The 21,847-nt window shown below is 36.9% G+C and overlaps 1 protein-coding gene across 1 annotated transcript in view; it reads right to left on the reverse strand.

Annotated features, from left to right (window-relative positions):
- Nucleotides 1-21,847, reverse strand: part of LOC124162183 (guanylate cyclase soluble subunit beta-1) — a 102,571-nt gene that overhangs the window by 18,720 nt on the left and 62,004 nt on the right. Inside the window, exons 5-7 of the mRNA XM_046538616.1 lie at nt 18,250-18,405; nt 14,722-14,893; nt 3,326-3,480 (exon numbers count right to left, since the gene is read on the reverse strand). Of these exons, the coding sequence (XP_046394572.1) occupies nt 3,326-3,480; nt 14,722-14,893; nt 18,250-18,405 (483 nt within the window). The remainder of the gene's footprint in view (nt 1-3,325; nt 3,481-14,721; nt 14,894-18,249; nt 18,406-21,847) is intronic.

Consider the following 21,847-nt stretch of genomic DNA (forward strand, 5'->3'; position numbering starts at 1 on the left):
ATGTCTAATGTCCTAAGCGGATCGGTTTAATTTTTTCTATTCAATCTTCGAGTCAAATGTTATTATTGCTAGTTACACAACCTCGCCTATCTCCATAACTAAGAACGATTTTCGTGTTCTTCGAGTTTCTCATTCGATAGTACCAAAATTCACGAGAAACTTTACGATCTACTGACTTTAATTCCTAGATCATGCGATCGTTTATCCGAACCGGCTGTGTGAAATATTTACCAGAACTTTTAGGAAGTGTGGACCATCAAATATTTTACTTGCATCATTCCGGGTATTCGCAGATTATTATTTCATCTACTCTGCTGCACTATCGATGAAGAGAATAAGAAGTGGTGTTCAGTCTTAATAATTTGTCAAGGCTTAACAGTTTAAGAGAGGGTCTCCAATGGTCGGAAAATTATCACAAACACATAATACAAAAGAACGAAGGTGATCGTTGGATACGCTTACGTCGACCACAATGTGGCCCTTTTCAGCGAGCTTAACGGAAGAAATTCATATGTAATAGGAGGTTGTAAGTGAATTTAGTGGAGTACAACCTGGAATAAATAGGAAAGGGACAATTGAGGGCGGTAGGAGGGGAACCACAATTGCTCCATCCAGGTAACTTCTTTAGCCGAAGGTTCAGCTATCAGAAGAGGACCACATTTTGGTCGAAATAGGCGTATCCGAAGCTCACCCTCGTTCTTTTGTGTGGTGTATTTGCCAAATTTAACGGCCATTGGAAACCCTTCATTTAACTGTTACTCTATAGAGGTCGTAGAGCTCATGTCCATTTATTTTACTTGCCGTGGTGAATAAATTATTGTTCTCCAAGAAGAGTCGGCTAAACGTCTATTCGTTTTGTGGAAGAAGAGGTTTTAGCAATGTAAAGAAAGGATAGGAACTGTATCAAGTTCAGGTTGAAGCGGTAGTCTGTCCCATTCTACTGCAACTGAAACATTTACCGGAAGCATTAGCTGAGGTCATCCTGGAACAAGGGCCAAGCTCTTCCGATATAAATTCTTCATGAAGGTTCTCGTGTAGCCAGGCAATTAGCCGCCCAATGGATTCTCACGCCGTGTTGCAGGGTTCAACCTGTTCAGCCATGAAAATTAAGGGCACTTGAATAATTCTGCTGATGTCCAATCAGGAATAACAGAGGTGCTTATCGAGGAAGTAATTAAGCCTGCATTGAATTACGTTGACCGGATGGTGGTTGAGTTAGTGTAGCAATGCCCGAATTTCTGATTCACAGTTGCCTAAATGGATCAATAAACCTTAATGAAGTATTGATCCTTGACGGTTTCCGATTGTGAAAAATTGTGAATAGAATCATTATCATATAAAACTTGAAGATCGTTTTTCAAAAAATAATATTTATGAAATTTAGACAAATATTAATTAGCTTATTTTTTCCGAAATATATAAAAAATCAACTTTTTATCGTACATCCGCTCGTAGTAGTCCTGAAGCTATAACATCAACTCTTTTTTTGGTAAAAAAAATGAATAGATGAGTAATGATGTATAAATTTAAGATAGTTTAAAAAATAATGCTTTATGAAATTTAGACGAATTTTAATTTTCTCATATCTTTGCCAAAAATATCAAAAATCATATTTTTATTTCATGTTCGTATCTACTTGTAATAGCCCTGAAGCTATGATATCAACTCTTGTTTTCAATTCGGTGAATATCAAATAAGTATATGTAATACATAGTATTGTATTTGTTTTTATTTTTTATGTTAAAGATATTTGGAATGAGTTTCCTCAAATACGTCGTCATTAAATCAGTTGGAAACGATATTTTAAATAGTCTATGCATATTAGTGCTTAGTATGAAAAACGAGAAATAAGTTCACCGACAGCTGATATGTTGAAAAATTTCCAAGGAAATAATTACCTTAGCATTTAGTGATTGTTACTAGAAGTTCCTCTCTAAAAATCGCTCTAAAAATCACAAATTTTTACTGGAATGATTATAAGCATTGAAAAACTCTACGAGAGTCAGATCTCGATGGAAACATGTGCTACGATGCTATTTTATTGAAATATTATATGTTATCATAATAAATGGTTAGTTATAAATTTAAGCATCGCACAGCGTTATTTGTAAATCTGTTTCATTAATTCGTTGGTGAATAGAAGCATTGTAGACTCTGAGGTAGAATACAATGTAGAGGGCTTGCCAGAGAAGCCCTAAAAAAGAAATTTTGCGGCTAAATTATAACTATTTTGTACCAAAATATGTGTTTCGAAATTGGAAGGATTTTCGAGAACATCAAGTGAATTGTGTTTATGCAAAATATTTAAACCGAGTTCTAGGCAATGCTCTGCCACCGCGGGAAAAAAGAAAATCAACAGAGACTAAGGCTTCCAGTAATACGTGGAAGGGTGTTATCAAGCACTATATAAATCACACCGATCGAGAACGGACCAATCACGGCACACTTAAACGGGTATAAAAACCGGAAAGAACTTGGCTCGACCTGAAGACGATGGCGGACTTAGTCATCGAAACTTTGGGACCTGTGACCCAAATCTACACCCGGTGGGAAACCCGAGAACTATTCCTGCAGAGCATACGCCGGGGAAAAACTCAAATTCTACATATTTAAAGCATGGTGGTTGCTTCGTTGTCAGTCATGCTACATCATGTAAAAAAATCATGGTCATATTTAAAATTACGAATATGGATTGTTAATTATCTTTTATATTATTTCTTCAATGCTATGTGGTGAGTACTCAATTTATCCTATTTTGTACCATCTCATTTTCTTGAAACGATGCGACGACGCGAAAATGAGACTTGTCTTCTGTAATGCCTTATTATATTCCTATTATTTTAGGAGATATTGCTTGATTTTTAAAGGAATAAATTATTATTATATTCTATATATTTATTATAATAAATATTATGTACATTATAATACACGGAGGAGATAATTGTTTTAAATGGGGTGAATACGTAAGCAGTTGGTGTTAAAAACAGTGTTTTAGGGTAGAAGGCAACGAGTTAGTGGAAGGAAGAGAATAGGATTATTAGATAGAATGAAAAGAGGTAGGCCTTATTATGAATTGGTGAGAGAAGTATATGAGGGGAGTGGGTACTGCCGATATGCTTCATGAAGCTCCATGCAAACCTATCTTGATCGGTAGGGTACTCTAATAATTATATTATAATAATGTGCTAGAATTTTTCATGTCATTCATCATGCAGAACGGCCAAGTATAGTATATCATGAAAAAATTTCAGTTTTTTTTAAAGACACTATTTGAACTAGGTTTGATTTATTTTTGCATAGGTATTGGCAGATGGATGGTACACACCATTTCGAGGACGTCGGTGACTTTGCAGTCCGGCTCGGTGACATCTGGAAGGATGCGAGCGACGGTGGCGCCAGCTTGCACCACCCTCAGGTCTCTATCGAAGAGGAGGTGGAAGGGGAAGACCCGACAGAATGTGGCCGGGCTCACCCTTGGCTCTGAAATGCGAGCGGGAGAAGAGAAATCAGTTATGAGGAGTATATGGTGAGAATGAATCAATGAATCTTCTTTGCACCATTTCCGACCAATCGTTGGATGCTCTTTGATGATAGTTTGTGACTGATGAATGTAAAAACTGCGATTATGCGAAAAAAGCGCACAGCTGATGAAGCGCAAATGTAGATATGTGCGAAGAAAGCGCACTAGGGCCAATGTGGCAGTTTGGGGTAAGGGTTACGTTACCAGGAAATGAATACTTGGATGTGTTATAATTTTTGTTTTTTTTCCCCGGCGAACAATTGCAGTGAAGTTTTCTCGGGTTTCGCACCGGGTCAGGTCCTCCATTTCTCCTTCCAACGTTTCGATGGACAACTCGCCCATCTTCTTCAGGGATTCAGGAATCCAATACCAATTCCTCAAAGCCTCGGGGTATACATACAGAATTCTGTAGGTGAGGGCGGTTCAGCGCCTCCTGATTGGCTGCCAGTCCCCTCTTATTTTTTAAGACTTGGATGTGCTTGGAGGTGAGTCATAACACATCATAGCTACATCAATGCGTGCTTAAACGCAGTTCTTTATCTACAAAAGCTTGGCTAGATCTTCTGTCAAGAAGAAAAGTAGAACGAGAAAAGAATGTAAGTATCATATTGATACTTACATTGTACACATACTGATACGTACATACACTCATGCTGATTTAAAAAAAAGCTACAGTGTACTGTAAAACTTTAAATTAATTGTTGAAATATCCAATGGTGTTCCCACAAATTATACGCACCTTATATTATTCGTGTGCGTAGAATTCCTTATTTCTAAGAACACAGGGGCTGAATTTCATTTGTTACTCAAAAAGAATTAACTTTGAACTTTCTTCTCAGTGCTCTTTGTTCTCAGAGCGCTTTTTTCACGGCTCTGAAAACGTTAGGGCTGGGCCTCTCCATGGACATTAAAATTCACTTACACCTTTCGGGTTGTATTGTTGAATTTGTAAGGCCACGTGTGCTGTATATTGATAAGTACTTTTCCCGAATAATTTTTTATATTATTATAGATATTTGATGATCTTCACTTCACTAGTAGTTTCTCTGTACGTTGTCACAATCTCATAATTTTATACTTAATGTTGAGTGTAAGTTGCAGAAGTAAGTGTAAAAAAAATTAAGCGTAAAATACATTGATGAACAAATTCCCTAGGTTAGACTAATTCTAAAACTTAATTGGTAGTCGGCAGTTCATGGCGCCGTCCATGTGGTCCACTGCAGTAAATAATACGTATTGACGTTATTAGCTTACTTCGCAATTATAATTAAACTGTGCAAAATCTATTTTATTTTTTTAATAGGATTTTTTTCCAATCATGACACAGGCTACGCTTTAAGTGCCGCCTGGAACCCAGGCCTACGAAAAATCAAGGAGGGAATGAAAAAAGTAGCGTGAGCCAATCAGGAGTAACCTGACGAATTTTGGCGCGAAACTGACCTTCGTATAGGAAGACTTCATCTTGAATGGTCATGCCGTGAAGACGATGGCAGAGGCATCAATCGAAACGTCGGCCTACAATCATCTCACCCGGTGGATAACCCGAGAATACTTCGCCAGCATGTATAGAGCAACTTTTCGTAACTTAGCGTTGGAATGGAGTTCTATACTCTAAACGGATCGGTTCACACAAATTTTAAATCGCGTTACTCGACTTCTAATAGGCATTAGATAAGCCCAAATTTCTCTCTACGCAGCAAGGCAGATAGATGGTTTCGCCTAATCGTCAATTCTCTAAAATCTGTTTCACGGTCAATACATAGTTCGTGGTTTCGTTGGAGGTGTTTGTTGTTCATAATAAATAAAGTTACGCCAAGTTAAGTAGTAGCGAACGAGACCGAAGCTCTATAACGTTTCTTGGATGGATAACAATTACTTATACTTCAATTACTACTTAGAGTTCAGGATACCGCCCACATTTCTATGGTGTACTGGTATCAGTATGTTGGCGATATAATTGTGCTTTGGAATGGAACTGGTCAGCAACTGGGTATGTTCTTGTTATCTCAACGATATCCATCATACAATTTCATTTACTTATGAAATAGACACCTACCACTGCTTAAATTATCTGGATACTATTGCACTCGATATATTCCGGAATTCTTTCTCCATTTTTCAGAAGCCCCGTTATACCGATCATGTCATCCCAGCAAGTTCAAGAAACCATTACTCAAACAAGCGTATGAGTTTTCGTTCCATGATTCATCGCCTTTTAACCATACCACTGTCGAAAGAAGACTGTATAATTAATGTTTATCCATTCGAGAAACCTAAAAATGGAATACCAGATAGTTAATAATGAATTAGTAAAGCTTTTAAATTTATGCTAACTTGAGTAACCGAGAAGTGATGCCATTCATCGTGACGAAGGGGAACCTTGCAACATTTCCAGGTCCGTCAGACATTTCAAATGAATTACACAGTTAGAGGTACGGGAAAATCGAATGGTAGTTTTTTTCTGGGAGACGATTGTCATAAAATTTCGTTCTGATCAAAACACTCTAGAATCATGAAATTCTAATCATAATCTTTCCTTGGATAGTGCCCATTCCTCACTTTTTCTTCAACCTACCCACAGGAGTTCACGCTGCCCATTTTTCACTCGGGTTGGTCATCAATCAAAAATTGGCCGCTTGCGAATCCTCCTTTGTCGCAACTCCCATTATATATATCCATAAATCTTTTCCGTCATCTCAAGCCCGCTCCACCCAAAAATTGCTTGAAGATTACGTCGTTTTTTGCCGCTGAAAATTGTTCTCTCTTGCAGTTTTTTTGCTGGATGTCTCTATTAGTGTCCCTACATGGACTCGTTTAATTTTTTTTGATGTTTCATGTCATCTTCGAAGTCATTACCTGTCATTCTTGTAAATGAAGGATGGGTTCTTTATTTCATTGTAAAATATTCTGAACCAGATGATATGTCATCTAGTCTGATGGTTTCAGTGCCAAAGTAGCCTTAGTTTACTTGTGCTTTCTGTCTCAAGTGGTCAAATTATAAAAATATATTCTATATCTTCTCGCCTGCCAAATCGGAGGTCGCGGGTTCGAGTCTCGCCTGGGTAAGTTTCCCTCATCCTGGGAATGGGCGTTTGTGAATGTCCTTCTTTGTTAATTGTTGATTAAAACCGTTGTGAAGGCCTCAAATGTGCTGTTTACGGAGTAATAAAAAAAATAGAGCGCCATCATTGGGCGTTTTGGACGTTGACAAAACCTCAACTTTCATTCTCCACCCCTCCATTCATACTATTGAAAACGCATTTATATCATGGTAAATGTGAAATAATATTGGTACTTAATTTTTTGGCACTTATCTATCCATATCTACATACTGTCCATAAAAAGTTTATTTACTATTATGGCAAAATGATATCAATATACATTAGAGTAGCCTTATGGTACTTATGGAAGAACCATCTCTATCATTTGGACCCCTTGCATGGTCATGGCCAAGGTACAAGGGCCTTGCACATAGGAGAAAGTTATTGATTATATGCTATTTGACGGAAATAAGTAGCAATGGTCATGCTTATATCCATCGGCTAACCTCAGTCTGCTGTGATATGAGGATACATAAAGGAAGGATTCAGTAATCACGACTGCTTCACCCAGAAATAGTTACAGAAGGTTATCGATACGGTGTAATTTTTTCTGAATTCCTGAGCAAATGATGTCGCAAATAACTGGATTATATATATACCTTTACACCTATTTGAATGAGTACCATTTGTGAATACCTTAGGGGTTATGAGGTTGGTATGAGGGGTTATGACCTTGGCAGTGACATTTTGGATAAATGAAGGAAGAATTCAGTAATCCGGGATGTTTTTCTCAGAAATAGTTAGAGAAGGTTATCGATGAGGTGTAATTTTTTCATATACTTTAGCAAATGAAATCGCAAATAACTAGGAAAATAAATACCTTTACACCTATTTGAATGAGTAACATGAGTAGGAGTTTGGTCAGACCCTGGCAGTGATATTTTGGTGAACATAGCAATTTTGTAGCACCGTAAATCAGCAAACCATACCATAGGATTTGAGAGTTACTGGAACACCCTCTGGGCACGAAAATCCTTTCCGAACGGGACACCGCATTCCATTCGCTCCCGGTGGGCGCCCCTCATTAAGAGCGCTATGTTTTGTCCTTTCCCATTCCCCCCAGGGCCTTGTGTAATACCGTGCTTTACGCCAGGAGCCTCGGCGTGGGTGAGAGATTCGGCGAAGTTGTACACCCACGAATAAATGCACAGATAGCTACGGTGAAAGTTCATCCTCGGAATGTATGTGGAGGCACTGTTACTGCCACATCTGTGGTTAATTCCAAGAGTGCAAATCGTGAAACGTCGTGCTAATGGAATCGGTCTGTTAAATGAAGCAGAATGAGCTATTTCAAATTTTGTTTAGCTCGATGCCCGTTTACGTGCAGTTCGTCGCATTCAGCGCAGTCCTGAAAAATGTATTCAGTGATACTTTGACCGTTTAATTCCGGTTCGGTGAATCTGTGAATCGTATCAATACTTTTTTCCCTTTCTGTGTCGTAAAAAAAAGATATAAAAATTTCGAAAAGAGTGCTTCGCAGAGGCATTGTTTGGTGGAGGATAGAGGGGCAGCCCTCTTCGCTTTATTTGTTTCCTATCTTGGTGATTCAAATTGAGTTGGTTGTAATTTAATCAAGTGTAAGAAATTTATAACAATTGTGTAATTTTAATTTGTAGAGCTGGTTATATTCCCCTTCGTTCGGTTCGCGTTAGAAGGAGATAATTGAAGATATGAAAGAGGTAATGTTGTTGACAATTATGGAGCACCATTCATCTGCGGTAATGAATTCGGTATCATGATGGAATATGATATGGAAACATCTTGATACGGGAACTACCCACTGTTAGAGTATTCATCAAACACTGAGTCACAGTTAGGGGTCTAATTCATAAAAGTATAAGTAACAAATTATCATAAATAGCAAAAAATAATATCCTTCTAAATGTTAATCAGTTATAGAACGAGTGTGGTACTGGGTTTCCGTTGAAATTTTCACTTATAGTAATCAGTATACTCTAGTGTGAACTGACGCGTAAGAATTATGGGGGGTGTATCATAAAAGTTTTTAAAATTTAATTTATGGTCATTTCATGATAGTTAATATGGTTTGAATTCGTCGTTATTTTATTCGGTTGAAATTGAATCGAATGAGACCATAATCATTCCATTCTTGCGTATCTTGCATTTCCATTCCAGAAAATCGTATTTGTAAAATTTGAGCTCCATGGTCTTAAATGACATTTCGTTCAAGAAATCATATGCGAAATTTAATATCAGTAAACTGATACAATATTAAGATAAACCGGGGAAATGTTTTTTCATAATTTTTTATATTTAAAAAATAAATAAAAATCGAGTTTGCACTACGAAAATTGAATTATTGGCCAAGATACGGCTTTGTGAAATGGCATTGTGATGTACCACTTTATGCAAAAATTTCACACCATTACATGGCTCAGGTTTTACACGTACGATTTTTTGGACTAGGAATTCAAGTTACGACGGTATGGAATGATTTTTGAGATAATACTTCGCGGCTACGAGCGGTCACTTTGTCTCTGGGGTATTCCAGGGGACTGTTTTTACCAAATACACAAAGTTTTTCATTGCTTTAAGTTTGCTGCAATACAAGAATAATGCTTCCGAATGCAAAGAGGAAGGCTAGAAATTTAGTAACTCTAAATCCTAGAGACGATTCGTCAGTGTGTGGGCGATGCCTAGTTCAAACGCACAAAATACACTTGGAAGGTGTCCAACTGTTGCTGTTTTGATACCATTTTATCTTCACTCGTTTCATGACTCGACCTGAATTCATTGAGTGGAAAGATCTTTACGTTTGTACCGTTTGCGAACTTATCAGAGGCTTGTTTATTTCCTTATTTTGTGGGCATTTTTAAGGCTCTCTGGGAGAAAATGCGGAAACCATTTTACCAATTATCTAAAGCTGTTGACACCCTTATTCCGGAGATTAATTAGGAGCTGATCCACATGTTAATCTAAAGAGATCAAAGATATTATTGTTATGCTACACCTTTTTCTTATTTATTGTAAGTGAATTCAACTGAAAATATGTGTAAGCCTAAGTTTAATTGCTATAGTGCAATGGAATGAAAATAACTAAAATATGATGCATGTAGGTAAATTACTTTTTTCATCCACAGTAAAATTTTTATGTGATACTATTAAGATTTTAATCCCAAATATTCTGACTTCGCTTTCATTTATCTTTAAATCACATGATTCATCAGGTTTTCTCACAATTTGGAAAAATATTATTCTGAAAGAATAAGAGAAATTCTCGGAGATTAAATTTTACGGAGCCGAAAATTGTAGAACGTTGAATTGTGAAAACATGTTTATAGTGAAAATTTATGTATTCTTTTTGTAATGAATGATTTCATACTAATTTTTGAACGTATTTTCATTTTTTTAGACCATACAAAAGTAGTTCATTCTCCTCTAGGACGCTTCTTCTTGCTTCACCTTTGACAGGTGACAGTAAGCATTACACACGGATCTCCACTCAATTTTAAGAAGTTGTACCATTATTCTGTTTTATGTTCACAATCACCTGGGCCATATCGGATGTTTTATTTCGCTGTCCCTCCCCGTTTTTTGTTTTGCCTGCGACAAGAATATCACTTGTTATCGTGTAATTTCGTTCCGTTGCATGCGCGCGCTAAGTGACCCTAAAAAGGCAGTGATGAACGATCAAACTGAAGGAAGAGCGAATAGCAAATACGAGCATGCTTGATTGCTTTCGAAACCAAAACAAACTCGCTATTGCGGTCCAAGGATCGCTTTCAATTTGTCGAGTCGAGAACGCGGGGAAAAAAGGGAAATGAAAAAAACTCTGATGGTTGAGGATCTATAATTGGAATTTTAAGAGCGCCTATAGTTCGGGATTCATTTATGTATTCGCTCGACGCGAATTTGCCGACAGATGAGGATGTAAAGGAGGGCGAGGGAGGTAGAAATCCACCGCTCGATAAGATAAACAAGTGAGAGTGGAAAAGAGCCAAAATGGCCTGTACGGAGAAATGTCTTTTCTGAGGGATGGGCAGAATGGATTTTCGATCAGGGCATGGAGGAGTTACAAAGGTCGGAGGGACCCGTTCTGAAATTACTAGGAAGCGTTTATTGGGGATTCGTGAGAGAACGACGGGGCTGTGAGCCGTAATTGAAGTTCAGTTTTTCTTTCTGCCTCTCCACAACCTTTTCTCATGTCCTTCAATTTATTTCGTGTGTTCGCTTCTCTTGTAGATTTAGGTGATTCTTTTTTTTTTCATCTTTATTTCCTTGTTCGCGCGGAATGAGGGAGGGATCTGGATGAATGGTTGTCGCTTTCCTCTAAATGCCCTCACGGGTAGCGTCATGAGTTTCCTTTTTGTGGCCACCTTGGGGGTTTGAAGAATGCGTTTCACGGTGTTAACTTAATGGCTTGACCCTACCATTGAGCTAGAACATACTTGGTTGTTGATGGTGATGAACGGGGATTAGATACCTTTAGAGGTTTTATAAATGGTAATATTTGGAATGATTTTTTGGTCGTAAAATATCTCCGATATTGTTGCTCTTTAGATATTTTATGTTTGAGTGATATTTTTGGAGAACTGGCTGATGTGACAGAAACTGAATTTATTATTACTTATTTCTGTCCTAATTTTTCACCCTGTTTCTTGTCTTACATGTTCTGGCATTGGATTTAATGTAAGGACTTTATTTTTAGTCACTCCGAGTGAAATTTTAAGATTCTTATCATTCGCCTCTTGTGGACAGAAGTAATTTTTTTCATTCTTATTTCCTTGTTCGTCCGAATAAGGAAGGAACCTGGATGAATGGTTGTGGCTTTCCTCTAAATGCCCCCACGAGTGATATCATCGGTTTCCTTTTTGCGGTCACGTGGGGGGTGAAGCATGCGTTTCACGGTATTTCCTTAATGGATTGACCCCGCCATTGAAATAAAACTTAGTGGTTGATGATGGTGAAAGGAAATGGAATCTGCCAACCATCATTATATATCTATCTAACCATGTGCTTGCTTTTATTTCATTTTTATAATTAAAAATTAATTGCCAGAATACATGGATGGCTTACAAGACGGTAATTGTAGGAAAAAAAGAACAAAATAATATTCCCTAACGGGCCTGAAAATATGTAACTACGTATACTTAGGGGAGACGATTGTTCCTTTTGCTCTGAATTTTTATGTGGTTAAAAGCACCATACTCGTATCGACCAATTGCAGATATTTGTATTGAATTTTTGGAATAATTTTTCTCCATAATTGAAATTAGATTTAATGCTTTCTCAGGGCGAACTATGTGGATAAACTAAACCCCGAATTAGAAATGTCAGCCAAAATGGAGTTTTTAACCCGGTGGGAATCCCGAGAAAAGTTCAACCATCTACATTATTGTTGATCCTCAGATATTTTAACGCTTAAGTGATATTTTCGGAGAAATTCCTACATGCTCCTGTGACAGTTGCGTAAGAAACTGAATTTATACCCCTATGAGAAAATTGTATAAACCTGTTTCATATGCTATACCTAATTTTTGCCCTTATTTCTCACTCTCTTTCATAATCATAACTTTGGATTTATTTGACGTAAGAATTTAATTTACGTCAGTGGGTGTATATTTTGGAAGTTTTACTAAAAATTTTACTAAAAAATGTTAAACAAAGCTCAACAATGAAATGATTTTATACTGGTATACTACTTTGTAGACGCACCAGGTGTGGTAACTTGTCTTACTAAATTTCCGTTAATCATATCATTATCATATGTTGATTGGTAAAAATTTAAAATCAACGAAGAAATGGATGAAATCTGTCCACCTTTGAGGATATTCTCCATATGTTTACACTGCTCCATCGCATTACATTTGAAATAATTATATAGTAGTTAAATATCCTGCGTTTTATAAAAAAATGTCTTTTTCCTATCTTCATCTCTCTCTCGACTTGTTAATCTGATAACAAATATACTCGTTTTATAGCAAAAAAATCTTTTTCGATATTCGTAATCATAATTCTGCTCGACCTGCAGATTTACGATAAAAATCTTGTGATTATAAACTTTATCAAGCTGCCATTGATCGATACGTGTATCTTGCTTTTGACCATAAAAATTTTTGAGCCAATGAGGTCGTCGTCATCTTTTTGCGTAGATGTATTTTTTTACTTATACATTTTCACGTAATTATTATGTCCCGAAGTTTTGAATATTATCAGAGGAATTTGAAGGAAAAACATGCCTTTTGTTACCCGAGTACCGCATTCGGCTCTTATTCCGTTGAACAATTAGCCTCATTCCGTGCCAAGGAGCATTGACGTAACCGTAATTTTGCATAAACAGCCTCCTAGTCCTGAGGGCAAGGTTGACTCAAAAGCCTAACATATATCATTCTTACTTTCATATCGATAGTATAACTATTAATTTGTCAAGTTTTGAGATTATTGCTGTTCTATACGGAGTATTTTTGATTGCGTATTTATTTCCATACATTATGCAATTATGAGTTTTAGTGTGTGTCGACAACTTAGGGTCATTAGGTAGTAATGCGTGGCTTGGTGAAAATCTTTTAGCGTAGGAGTAGAAGGAAAAAAAAATTGCTTTTCCAAATGGTGATTTACTTTGTCCGAAGATGATTTCGTTACTGCGTAATATTTTCAAGGTTCTTTGGAAATGATACGTAGTGACAAAACCATGATCGAATAAAATTACAGTGTTTGAAAAGCAAAGTTTTTATTCTTTCAACTACTACTTTAGGACATTAGGATATTTAGGATTTTGCCTTAAGCTCCTCGATACTTCAGCTTTCTCGCTAACCGAGAGAGGTCAAACAGAAAATGTCGTAGAATGCCGTTGTACAATGACCAATATTCCTTACCAAGTAGCAATGACGTTGCTCTATTGTTGCATAAACATCCTCCTGGTCCTTAACTGAGGGTGAGGTTGAATCAATAGTCTAATATATGTCATTCTTACTTGCATATCGATATTGCAACGATTATTTTGTCAAATACTGAGATTAAGAATAGAGAAATGTTTTGATTTTTTTGCACCTAATTGTTAAGTGCGAATGTATTTCCTTATATTATGCACGTGAGTCATGAATTTTAGGGTGTGTCGACAACTATGGTCATTGGGGCATAGGTATTATCGGGCGTGAAATTCCTTTATCGCAGGATTTGAAGGAATAAAAACTTAGCTTTTTCCAAATCACGACTTACTTTTTCCGACCGTGGTTTCGTTACGGCGTAATATTTTCAAGGTCATTTGGAAATTATGCGCTATGATGAAACCATTGTTGGATTAAATAAATCACCTCGTGGAAAAAGCAAAGATTTTATTCCCACAACTCCTACCTTGGGTCATTAGGATATTTTAGCTCGTAATCAATATGTCATTATCATGAAGGTGGCTCCACTTTGTATACCTGCCTCAAGCTCCTCGACTTTTCAGCTTCACCGCTAACCGAGAGAAGTTAAACAGAAAATGTCGTCCAACTCCGTTAAACAATGGACAATATTAATTCTTGCATGAAGATTTTCACAGCTTCTTTTATCAATCCTGGTGTTTGCTTTCGGGATATGCTGCATAGGTAACATTATCTGCTCGACGTTTCACTCCTCCTACTGGGAGCGTTTTCAAGAAAATGGGATGGAAACCGTTCTCGTCCCGATCTTATATAGCTTTCGTTAACCCATTGTTGACCCGATTTGAATATTCACGGAACGCGATAGCCGTTGGTCATTAGATACGGCCAGGAACCCTCTCCATATGCGGCTGAGGTTATGGAGAGGGTTCCTGGTTCATATGGAAATTTTACGGTGTAACGAAACAGTGGCTGAATAAATCACCTTGTGGAAAAAACAAAGATTTTATACCTACAACTCTTAACTAAGGTCATTAGGATATTTTTGTTCGTAATCAAGATGTCATTATCAGAGGTGGCTTCACCTTACACACCTGCCTCAAGCTCCCCGATAGTTAAGCTTCACCTCTAACCGAGAGAGGTCAAACAGAAAATGTCATCTCTCACCTTATGGCGCTCGGAGGATCACTCCAAACTTTCCTCGGTGGAGCAACCCATGTGTGGGTGTAGCAGTATACGTGACGGCGATGGGTTTAAAGTGGGGACGTGGACTCACCGAGGGACGGCGCCTGCTCCTGCGCGGCGTCCCGGCCCTCCCTCCTCCGCCGCTCCTTGTCCCCCCGCTCCCCCTGCTCCTCGATGATGAATTCCACGTGGTCTCCACACTCCTCACGGGTGCGCAGGATCTCCACCGTCACTTCGGTGCCGTGCAGCTGCCTCGCAACAGCCTGAGCGAGTGTGAGAGGAGCAGAGTTCATGCAAAGGGTTATCATGAAAGGTTTTGAACGTGGTTTAGAAAAAAACGGAATTAATTTCACAAATTAATTCCGTAACTTCATTCTCACTAATTTCTTACGCCTGACTACGATGATTATTTATCGAAAACCGGGTCGATTTATAAAAAAAACAAGTGGTGTAAGAAACAGTTATCCAACCGAGAAACCATAAAACAGAATTTCTTACGGAATTTTTCTACGAATACAAGGGTTGGAATACTAAGTTGGTATTTCGTATTTACATTCTTTATTCCGTATAGGCCTTGTAGACATTGGACTATGTCCATGCAAAGATGAAATAAATATGAAAAAATACAAATGGAAAAAAGTGCATGTTGCAAAAGTGAAACACATATTGTATTTTTTTAAATAAATGTGAAATTGGTCCCCCCTGTATAAAATTTCTGATCGAGTAGGAAAGCCTTGACTAGTATCTTTAATGTAAAAAACTTTTACTCAAGCAAAGTGTGAGCCTTTTTTTGTGACACTTGAACATTTTTATGCGGACATTATTGTTTAAACGCGTAGCATGTGAGTGGAGGAGACTATTCAAGCCGATACATCTGGAGTTTATCTATCAAGTTAGGTACGATCTCAAAATATTTTAAGAGTGAATTCACAGTGATTTGATTTATCAAATAATTAATTACCTCTGTAAGTTAGAATGAAGATTTCTTGGACAATGAATTTCTACATAAGTATTTATGTAAATATTAATTTGTGTGAGTACGTCAAAATGGTTTCGTATTCAATTTTCTCACAAACACTATAGCTACCATGATTCACGTTTACGTTACGTTACGTTATTATAACAATAAATTCATTCCTCCTTACATAAATAAAAAAAAATATTTCTATAATCTCCACCTATAAGCAACTGAAAAAATAATTTATTCTCTAGAAAGGTTGAGTGCATCAAATGGGTACTAGCGTATAGTACCATGATTAAATCATACTTTGATGGGATATTTCATGCTCAACGTCATACCTAACATTCTGCCTTGACTCAGATCAAAAAGATTCCGAAATGTTATTGTAATAAATTTATTTACCTTCTCTCCATGTTCTTCTTCAAAATGTTTTGAATACAGGTACAAGAAGAATTTCAACATCGCTCATTGTTTTTAATTCGTTTTTCATTAATGTATTTGAACTGAGCAAACATTGTTTTTATCTAAGTCTTCCGCCCTTTTTCTTCCATAATAAAATTCATGAAAACGCGGAAAAAAATGTTTGTACTGCTTCATATGTACAAAATTCGTATTGTCCGTTTAAGAATTAAAAATTCCTTCCACTATCTATTGCATCTATTAAAGAGATTCCGTCAAAAATACAGATTTATCTTAAAGTAGAAAAAGCTGCGGTTTTGAACATGGTTTTAATGAAAATAGTATTACTTACGGATTATTATTTTTATTTTTCGAATTTGTTGTCTAAAACTTTTTTTCTATAATTAATAAATTTCAGCGCAATTAGTCGGTCTAAAAGAGAGAAGCCCTTTGCCGACATTAGCACATTCCTAACGTGAGGCGCCAAGGGGACCACGGCTTAACGTCACACCCGACGGACGGAGTACCGTGCTCGAAGTGTCCTCCTCAATAAACTCAAGCAGAGATTGAGCAACCTTTGTGAAATCTCTTCCGAGATATGAACCTGGAGCCAATGGGTGGGAAGTCGGAATCAGTCGTAGTTTCAGGAATTGGCTAATTTCGACACCGGGTTTCTCTCTAGTCGAGCGATAAAGTGACGAGGGATTAATTATTTTATTTTGCAATACATTCTCTGATATTTTTACTGGATATTTTCCATCCTTTCTCTATGGTTCTCAATTTTTAAAAAGTAATTTCAATCCGCGAAACTTTTTACTACACCTCTTTCTTTGAAATGCATTAAAATAAAGTTAAATCCCTATTTAATCTTATCTCTGTAATAAAAAAAGATGTGGGTCTTCTATCGCGCTCAATGGATGCAACTCTCGTTTATCCCCAACGTCCCCCTTGAATTCTACATTTCCATCCTTGTTAAATCACAATCTTCATCCGCCACCTCTAGCGCCGCCCATAAATGCTCCTGAATATATCTTTCTCGTTGACTCACCTGGGATGCGTGTTATGTGCTACATCAAGCATTCTCTCCCTTCCCATTTCCCTTTATTCGTTCCACGCTCTTCTGCTCAACTTCAGCGGTCGCACCTGCTGGTAATTCGTTTCACCAAGGACGGGGATTTGACGATTTTTTTTCCCACCGGCGGAGGTTTGAAAAATCTAGGTTTTTGTGACAAGCGCTGCGACTTTTCATTTGATGTAAAGCTTTTTCTCGTGAACCGCTTACTCACAGACCATTGCCATTTTATCATTTTTAGAGTTCTTAACTCAGTGAAATATCAGGATAGTGGCCTCTCGAAGCTCAGTTTAAGATAAAAAAATCTCATCAACTGAATACTTCAACAAGCCTGTACCATCTCCACAAAAGGCATACTTTGCAATGGTAAAATTTACAGGAAATAATTACAGGTAATGATAAAATAAGTATCAGGGGGGAATAATTTGTTGAAATTAGTGAATAAACATTTACGTTCCATTTTTCCCTGGAAGTTAGTAAGGTCAGTTAATGATAAATAATTATCCTTGGCATTTTATTATATATTTCATTTCCATAATATATCGGTGGCTTGATAAAACAAAGAAAAATATTTGGTGCTGGAATTTCGTTTTAATAATCGTAAGCAAACAACAATCAGACTCAAATTATAACATTTCTATTTTAAAATAGACTTTTTATTTTATCCTTGCTTTTAAAAATTTAGGAAAATAATTTGTTCTTCTTGCAGTTTTTTGTGTTAAAAATTAGCATGTGTTTTGCGATTCCTGTCATTAAAATTTTAGGATAAGGTGGCGGCATGTACGGATGGTATTTGCAATCACAAGAAGTACTAATAAATAAGTCAAGAAAGTGATAGCGTGTTCGGCGAACAAATTGTACGTTTAGGTTTGACGTGTGGTTTGATTAAGCCATTAGAACGGAATGTTGGTTCTAAGTAACATAAAAATTGTATGCATTTTCAGCTCTCTTCAGGAAAAAATTAAACTACTTGCTCATTTGTACTGTAAAGTTTAATGGCAAAATTTGTTGCATCCACAATAATTATGATTGAGTAGAATTGAAGGGTAGATTCAAAATGAGGTGATTTAATAATCAGATGGTACACATTTTGACGCCCACCAAATTCCTTGAGCTAGAAGATAGTGCATCCTGAGAAAGTCGGCGCACAAATGAATGAATGCTGGTTTGCTTTCGGGGGATCTCACCTTGACAATCCCGATAACGATGTGCTCGAGGCCGGGTCGATCGGAATAATAGTGGAGGAGCAGGGCGCCATCCTCTGGTCTCTCCGAGCAGCGGAACGAAGGGGCCCTCATTCCGGGATATAGGGTGCCCAAGTGGTCGTGCAAGGCATCCAGGTTCTAAATGCATGCATGGGAGGAAGCAGAAGTCGCAGAATTAGAGCGATTGAGGTGAGATTAGCGCTTGAAATGAACACTAACCCACTTCAGCCCACCGTGGCTGCATATATATCTTTATAAAATTTACCTTAAAATGAATTACATACATTTACCTTAAAGTACATTTATGAAATGAAGTAGACCTCTCACGGTCGCAATTTTTAGAGCAAGTAATTTTTAGCAGGTCAAAAAATAGAAAAAAAGACGACATCCAAGGGAGCAATGTTTGAATCTATCTAGATAATCCAGGTGAACAGAAAAATCAGTCTAAGAGGACTATAATATGACGTAAGTAATTTGTGGCGCAATGCTCTACGTAATTGAGCCCTCACAGACTTATTTTTATCTCTGGGAATCATATCTAGTGATTAAAACACAAACCTCTGTTACCATAACTTATTTTCAATAGCTGTAATTAAAGCACTGATGGAAATACAAAGAAACTCTATTAAAAAAAGAGCTTAACTGATTTCCGCCCACCGTAGTCATATGGCTACATCCAATCATTCTGAGCATGCAAGGCTCTTGAACAAACCCCGCACTCCTTTTTTGCTGTCAAATAGTCACATGAAAAATAAAAATACTGGTTGTAATAAAAATGTGGTGTACTCTTCCAATAAGAGTAGGTGTATTGTAGGTTAAGTTCAGCTTTATCCCTTCCCTTTACCGCATTGAATAATATAAACTTTTCAGCTCTCTGAGAGTGAATATAGTGATATTTTTACGTTCTTAGTTAACCCATTTCCGCCCACCGTATCCATATGGCTACATCCTAACATTCAGACTGTATGAGGGTCTCGAAGAAAATCCGAACTCCTTTTTGCTGTCAAATTGTTACAAAAATGTTTTTCAGCTTGCGATAATTCAATGCACTTATTAATTTATTTTTGAATACGCTCGAAATAAGCCCGCTGACTGAATCAGAGAGGTGGAGGAAATGGAAATATAATATGGACGCTTTGTGCCTGTAAGTAACATGCAAGTATCATAAGAGTAAACAGCAAATGACATTGCGTACATCATCTTAAATTTCCTTCATCCAAATATATGATTTTATGTTTCGTCGCATTTCTGGAATTAATACAATTATTTTGTTGCTTTTGGCGTCTGGTAGACACCGCGTGAAAACTTTGAGTTACAATGCGATATATGCTAATTCCTTCGGGATATTAATTGCAAAGTTTTCAAATGCGTTTAATAATTTAAACAAACATTATTAACAACTATTTAAATCATTAAATTTGTGGTACGCGACTTTTAGCTCCACAATTATAATTGTAATCAATATATCAAATGAATGAAACTATTATTGCTGTAAAAAACGTGTATTAAGTATTTTATTAATATGAATATCTCCGTCATTATTATGCATATATTAGATGCCCATGTATGAAATTAAATATTATATGAATGATTTTTTGTGGTTAAAAAAGTTACTCTGCTGGCATACATGTTGTTTAACCATTCCAAAATGGCTTCCATTAGATGCCGCGCGAGAAATTGCGTTCCAAAATGTGACGCGACTGACGGAGGGTTCAAAATTATATTCTGACCTCGTTTCCACGCGGTGAAGCTAAGTTTCTGAAGGTCATTCCTAAAAAAATCAATTATATATCAACCAAAATATTTTTCATGGACAATAAAGATGGCCATAGGAGAATACGTAAATATTTTCACAATGGCAAGAAGAAATGTTTTTGGCCGGAATTGTGTTAAAGCGGGAACTTAAAAATCAATAATTAAGGGTACTCCAATGAACCTGAAATACATTTACTATACATTATTTATCATGGTAGTAATCAAAACTTTCTATTGGTATTAGGATACATTAAATGGAAAAATAGTCTTTGCAGTAATTAAAATTATGGTTAATATATTGAATAAGTGTGAGCAAGTGAGTTTTTGGTTTTTAGGATTTAGAATCTGTGGAAAAATGGATGAATTGAGATAAGAATGGCGGTTACTATGAGCGGGAAAAATTATCCCTTCAACTGAGTACTTCTATAAACCTAAACTGTCTCTACTAAAAACATACTTCCCAACAGTAAAACTTATAGGAAATTATGGTAAAATAGGTGTTATGCGGAAAATAATTACCTGAAATTGTGGCTTGCACTACCGAATACCAAAGCAGTGTCACGCACGCTAATATCTGTGGATGTTTTTCTATACCGACCTTGGCTTTGGAAACCGAATACCTAATTCAAGATATATAGGTATGTTATCACGGTATATAACTGATAATAAGGGTAAGGGCACTCATTTTCTGAAACCCAGGTCAGTATAGTGGAAAAAAGTTGGACATTTAAAAATATTTTTTGGTCATTTACTTTTCGGTAATGTGCTAGAAATAAACTGAAGATGACAGAAACACAAATGAATTCTGATATGCAATGTTTCGCATTGGATTGATATTTAATCTCCGTAGTCATGGCGATAAAGTTGTTTGTTTGTTTTCTTATTTTCCCATGTCTAATGTAAGTTTGTTTACGAGCATACATTTCTATTTTTAATAGGCGAGATGTAAGGTTATTTTGGTCGTCGACGCGAAGACGAAAAACTTGGTTCTGGTACATGAGGGCTCTAAAAATGGTGTGTATCTGATTTAGAAAATGTCTTACGAAATGGTAACGTTTTGATTGAACCATTCAGACGTGACTTCCCTCGAATTATGACTGAGATTAAATCTGTCACGCCTGACGCCATCCAAAGCGCGGCACAAAACTGCCATCCAAATTTACGAAGCGGATTGATTTTATTTCCCCCTTCGTTAGGTTCGATTTTCCAGTGGCTGCAACATGGCGTCGACTCAAGCAGGTGGGCGAGGATGCAGACACAACACGGCTTTGATGAGGGCTCTAGCTCTTTATCTTTCCACTGCGGTGGGATATACCGAAAACGGTGGAAATTCTACTCGATTAACTTTGATGAGATGAGTTGATCTCCATTTAACCGTGAAAATCCCTGTCGCGTGTTCAATTTTGAATATCATCCCTCAAAGTTTTATATTTATTGCTGTACTTAGTGATACCTCTTACACTCGCTCTTTTCAAATACCTACAGAAAGTAATATTTCCTCACTTCGAATGAGTGTATGTATGCGCAGACCTCATTGATTCACGGAGCACTCAAAAATAGAAATTGAATAATGAGTATACTGAACTTGGAAGCACTGCCCTGACTATCCTAACATGGCGTTTTTTTATGGTAAGCATAGTTTTCTCGAATGTTGTAAAAATATCCTACGCTTAATATATGCTGAAAATATCCCAAGTGTCGCATAGTGGTAGAAGGAATAAATGGAGGAAGGTAATGGAAAAAGGCCTCTAAACAGCTTTAATTAAGATGAAACTCTTTACTTTTAACTAACAGGAATACTGTAGTACAATTCATGAAATTAATT

Source organism: Ischnura elegans, chromosome 7, assembly GCF_921293095.1.
Source record: "Ischnura elegans chromosome 7, ioIscEleg1.1, whole genome shotgun sequence".
NCBI lineage: Eukaryota > Metazoa > Arthropoda > Insecta > Odonata > Coenagrionidae > Ischnura > Ischnura elegans.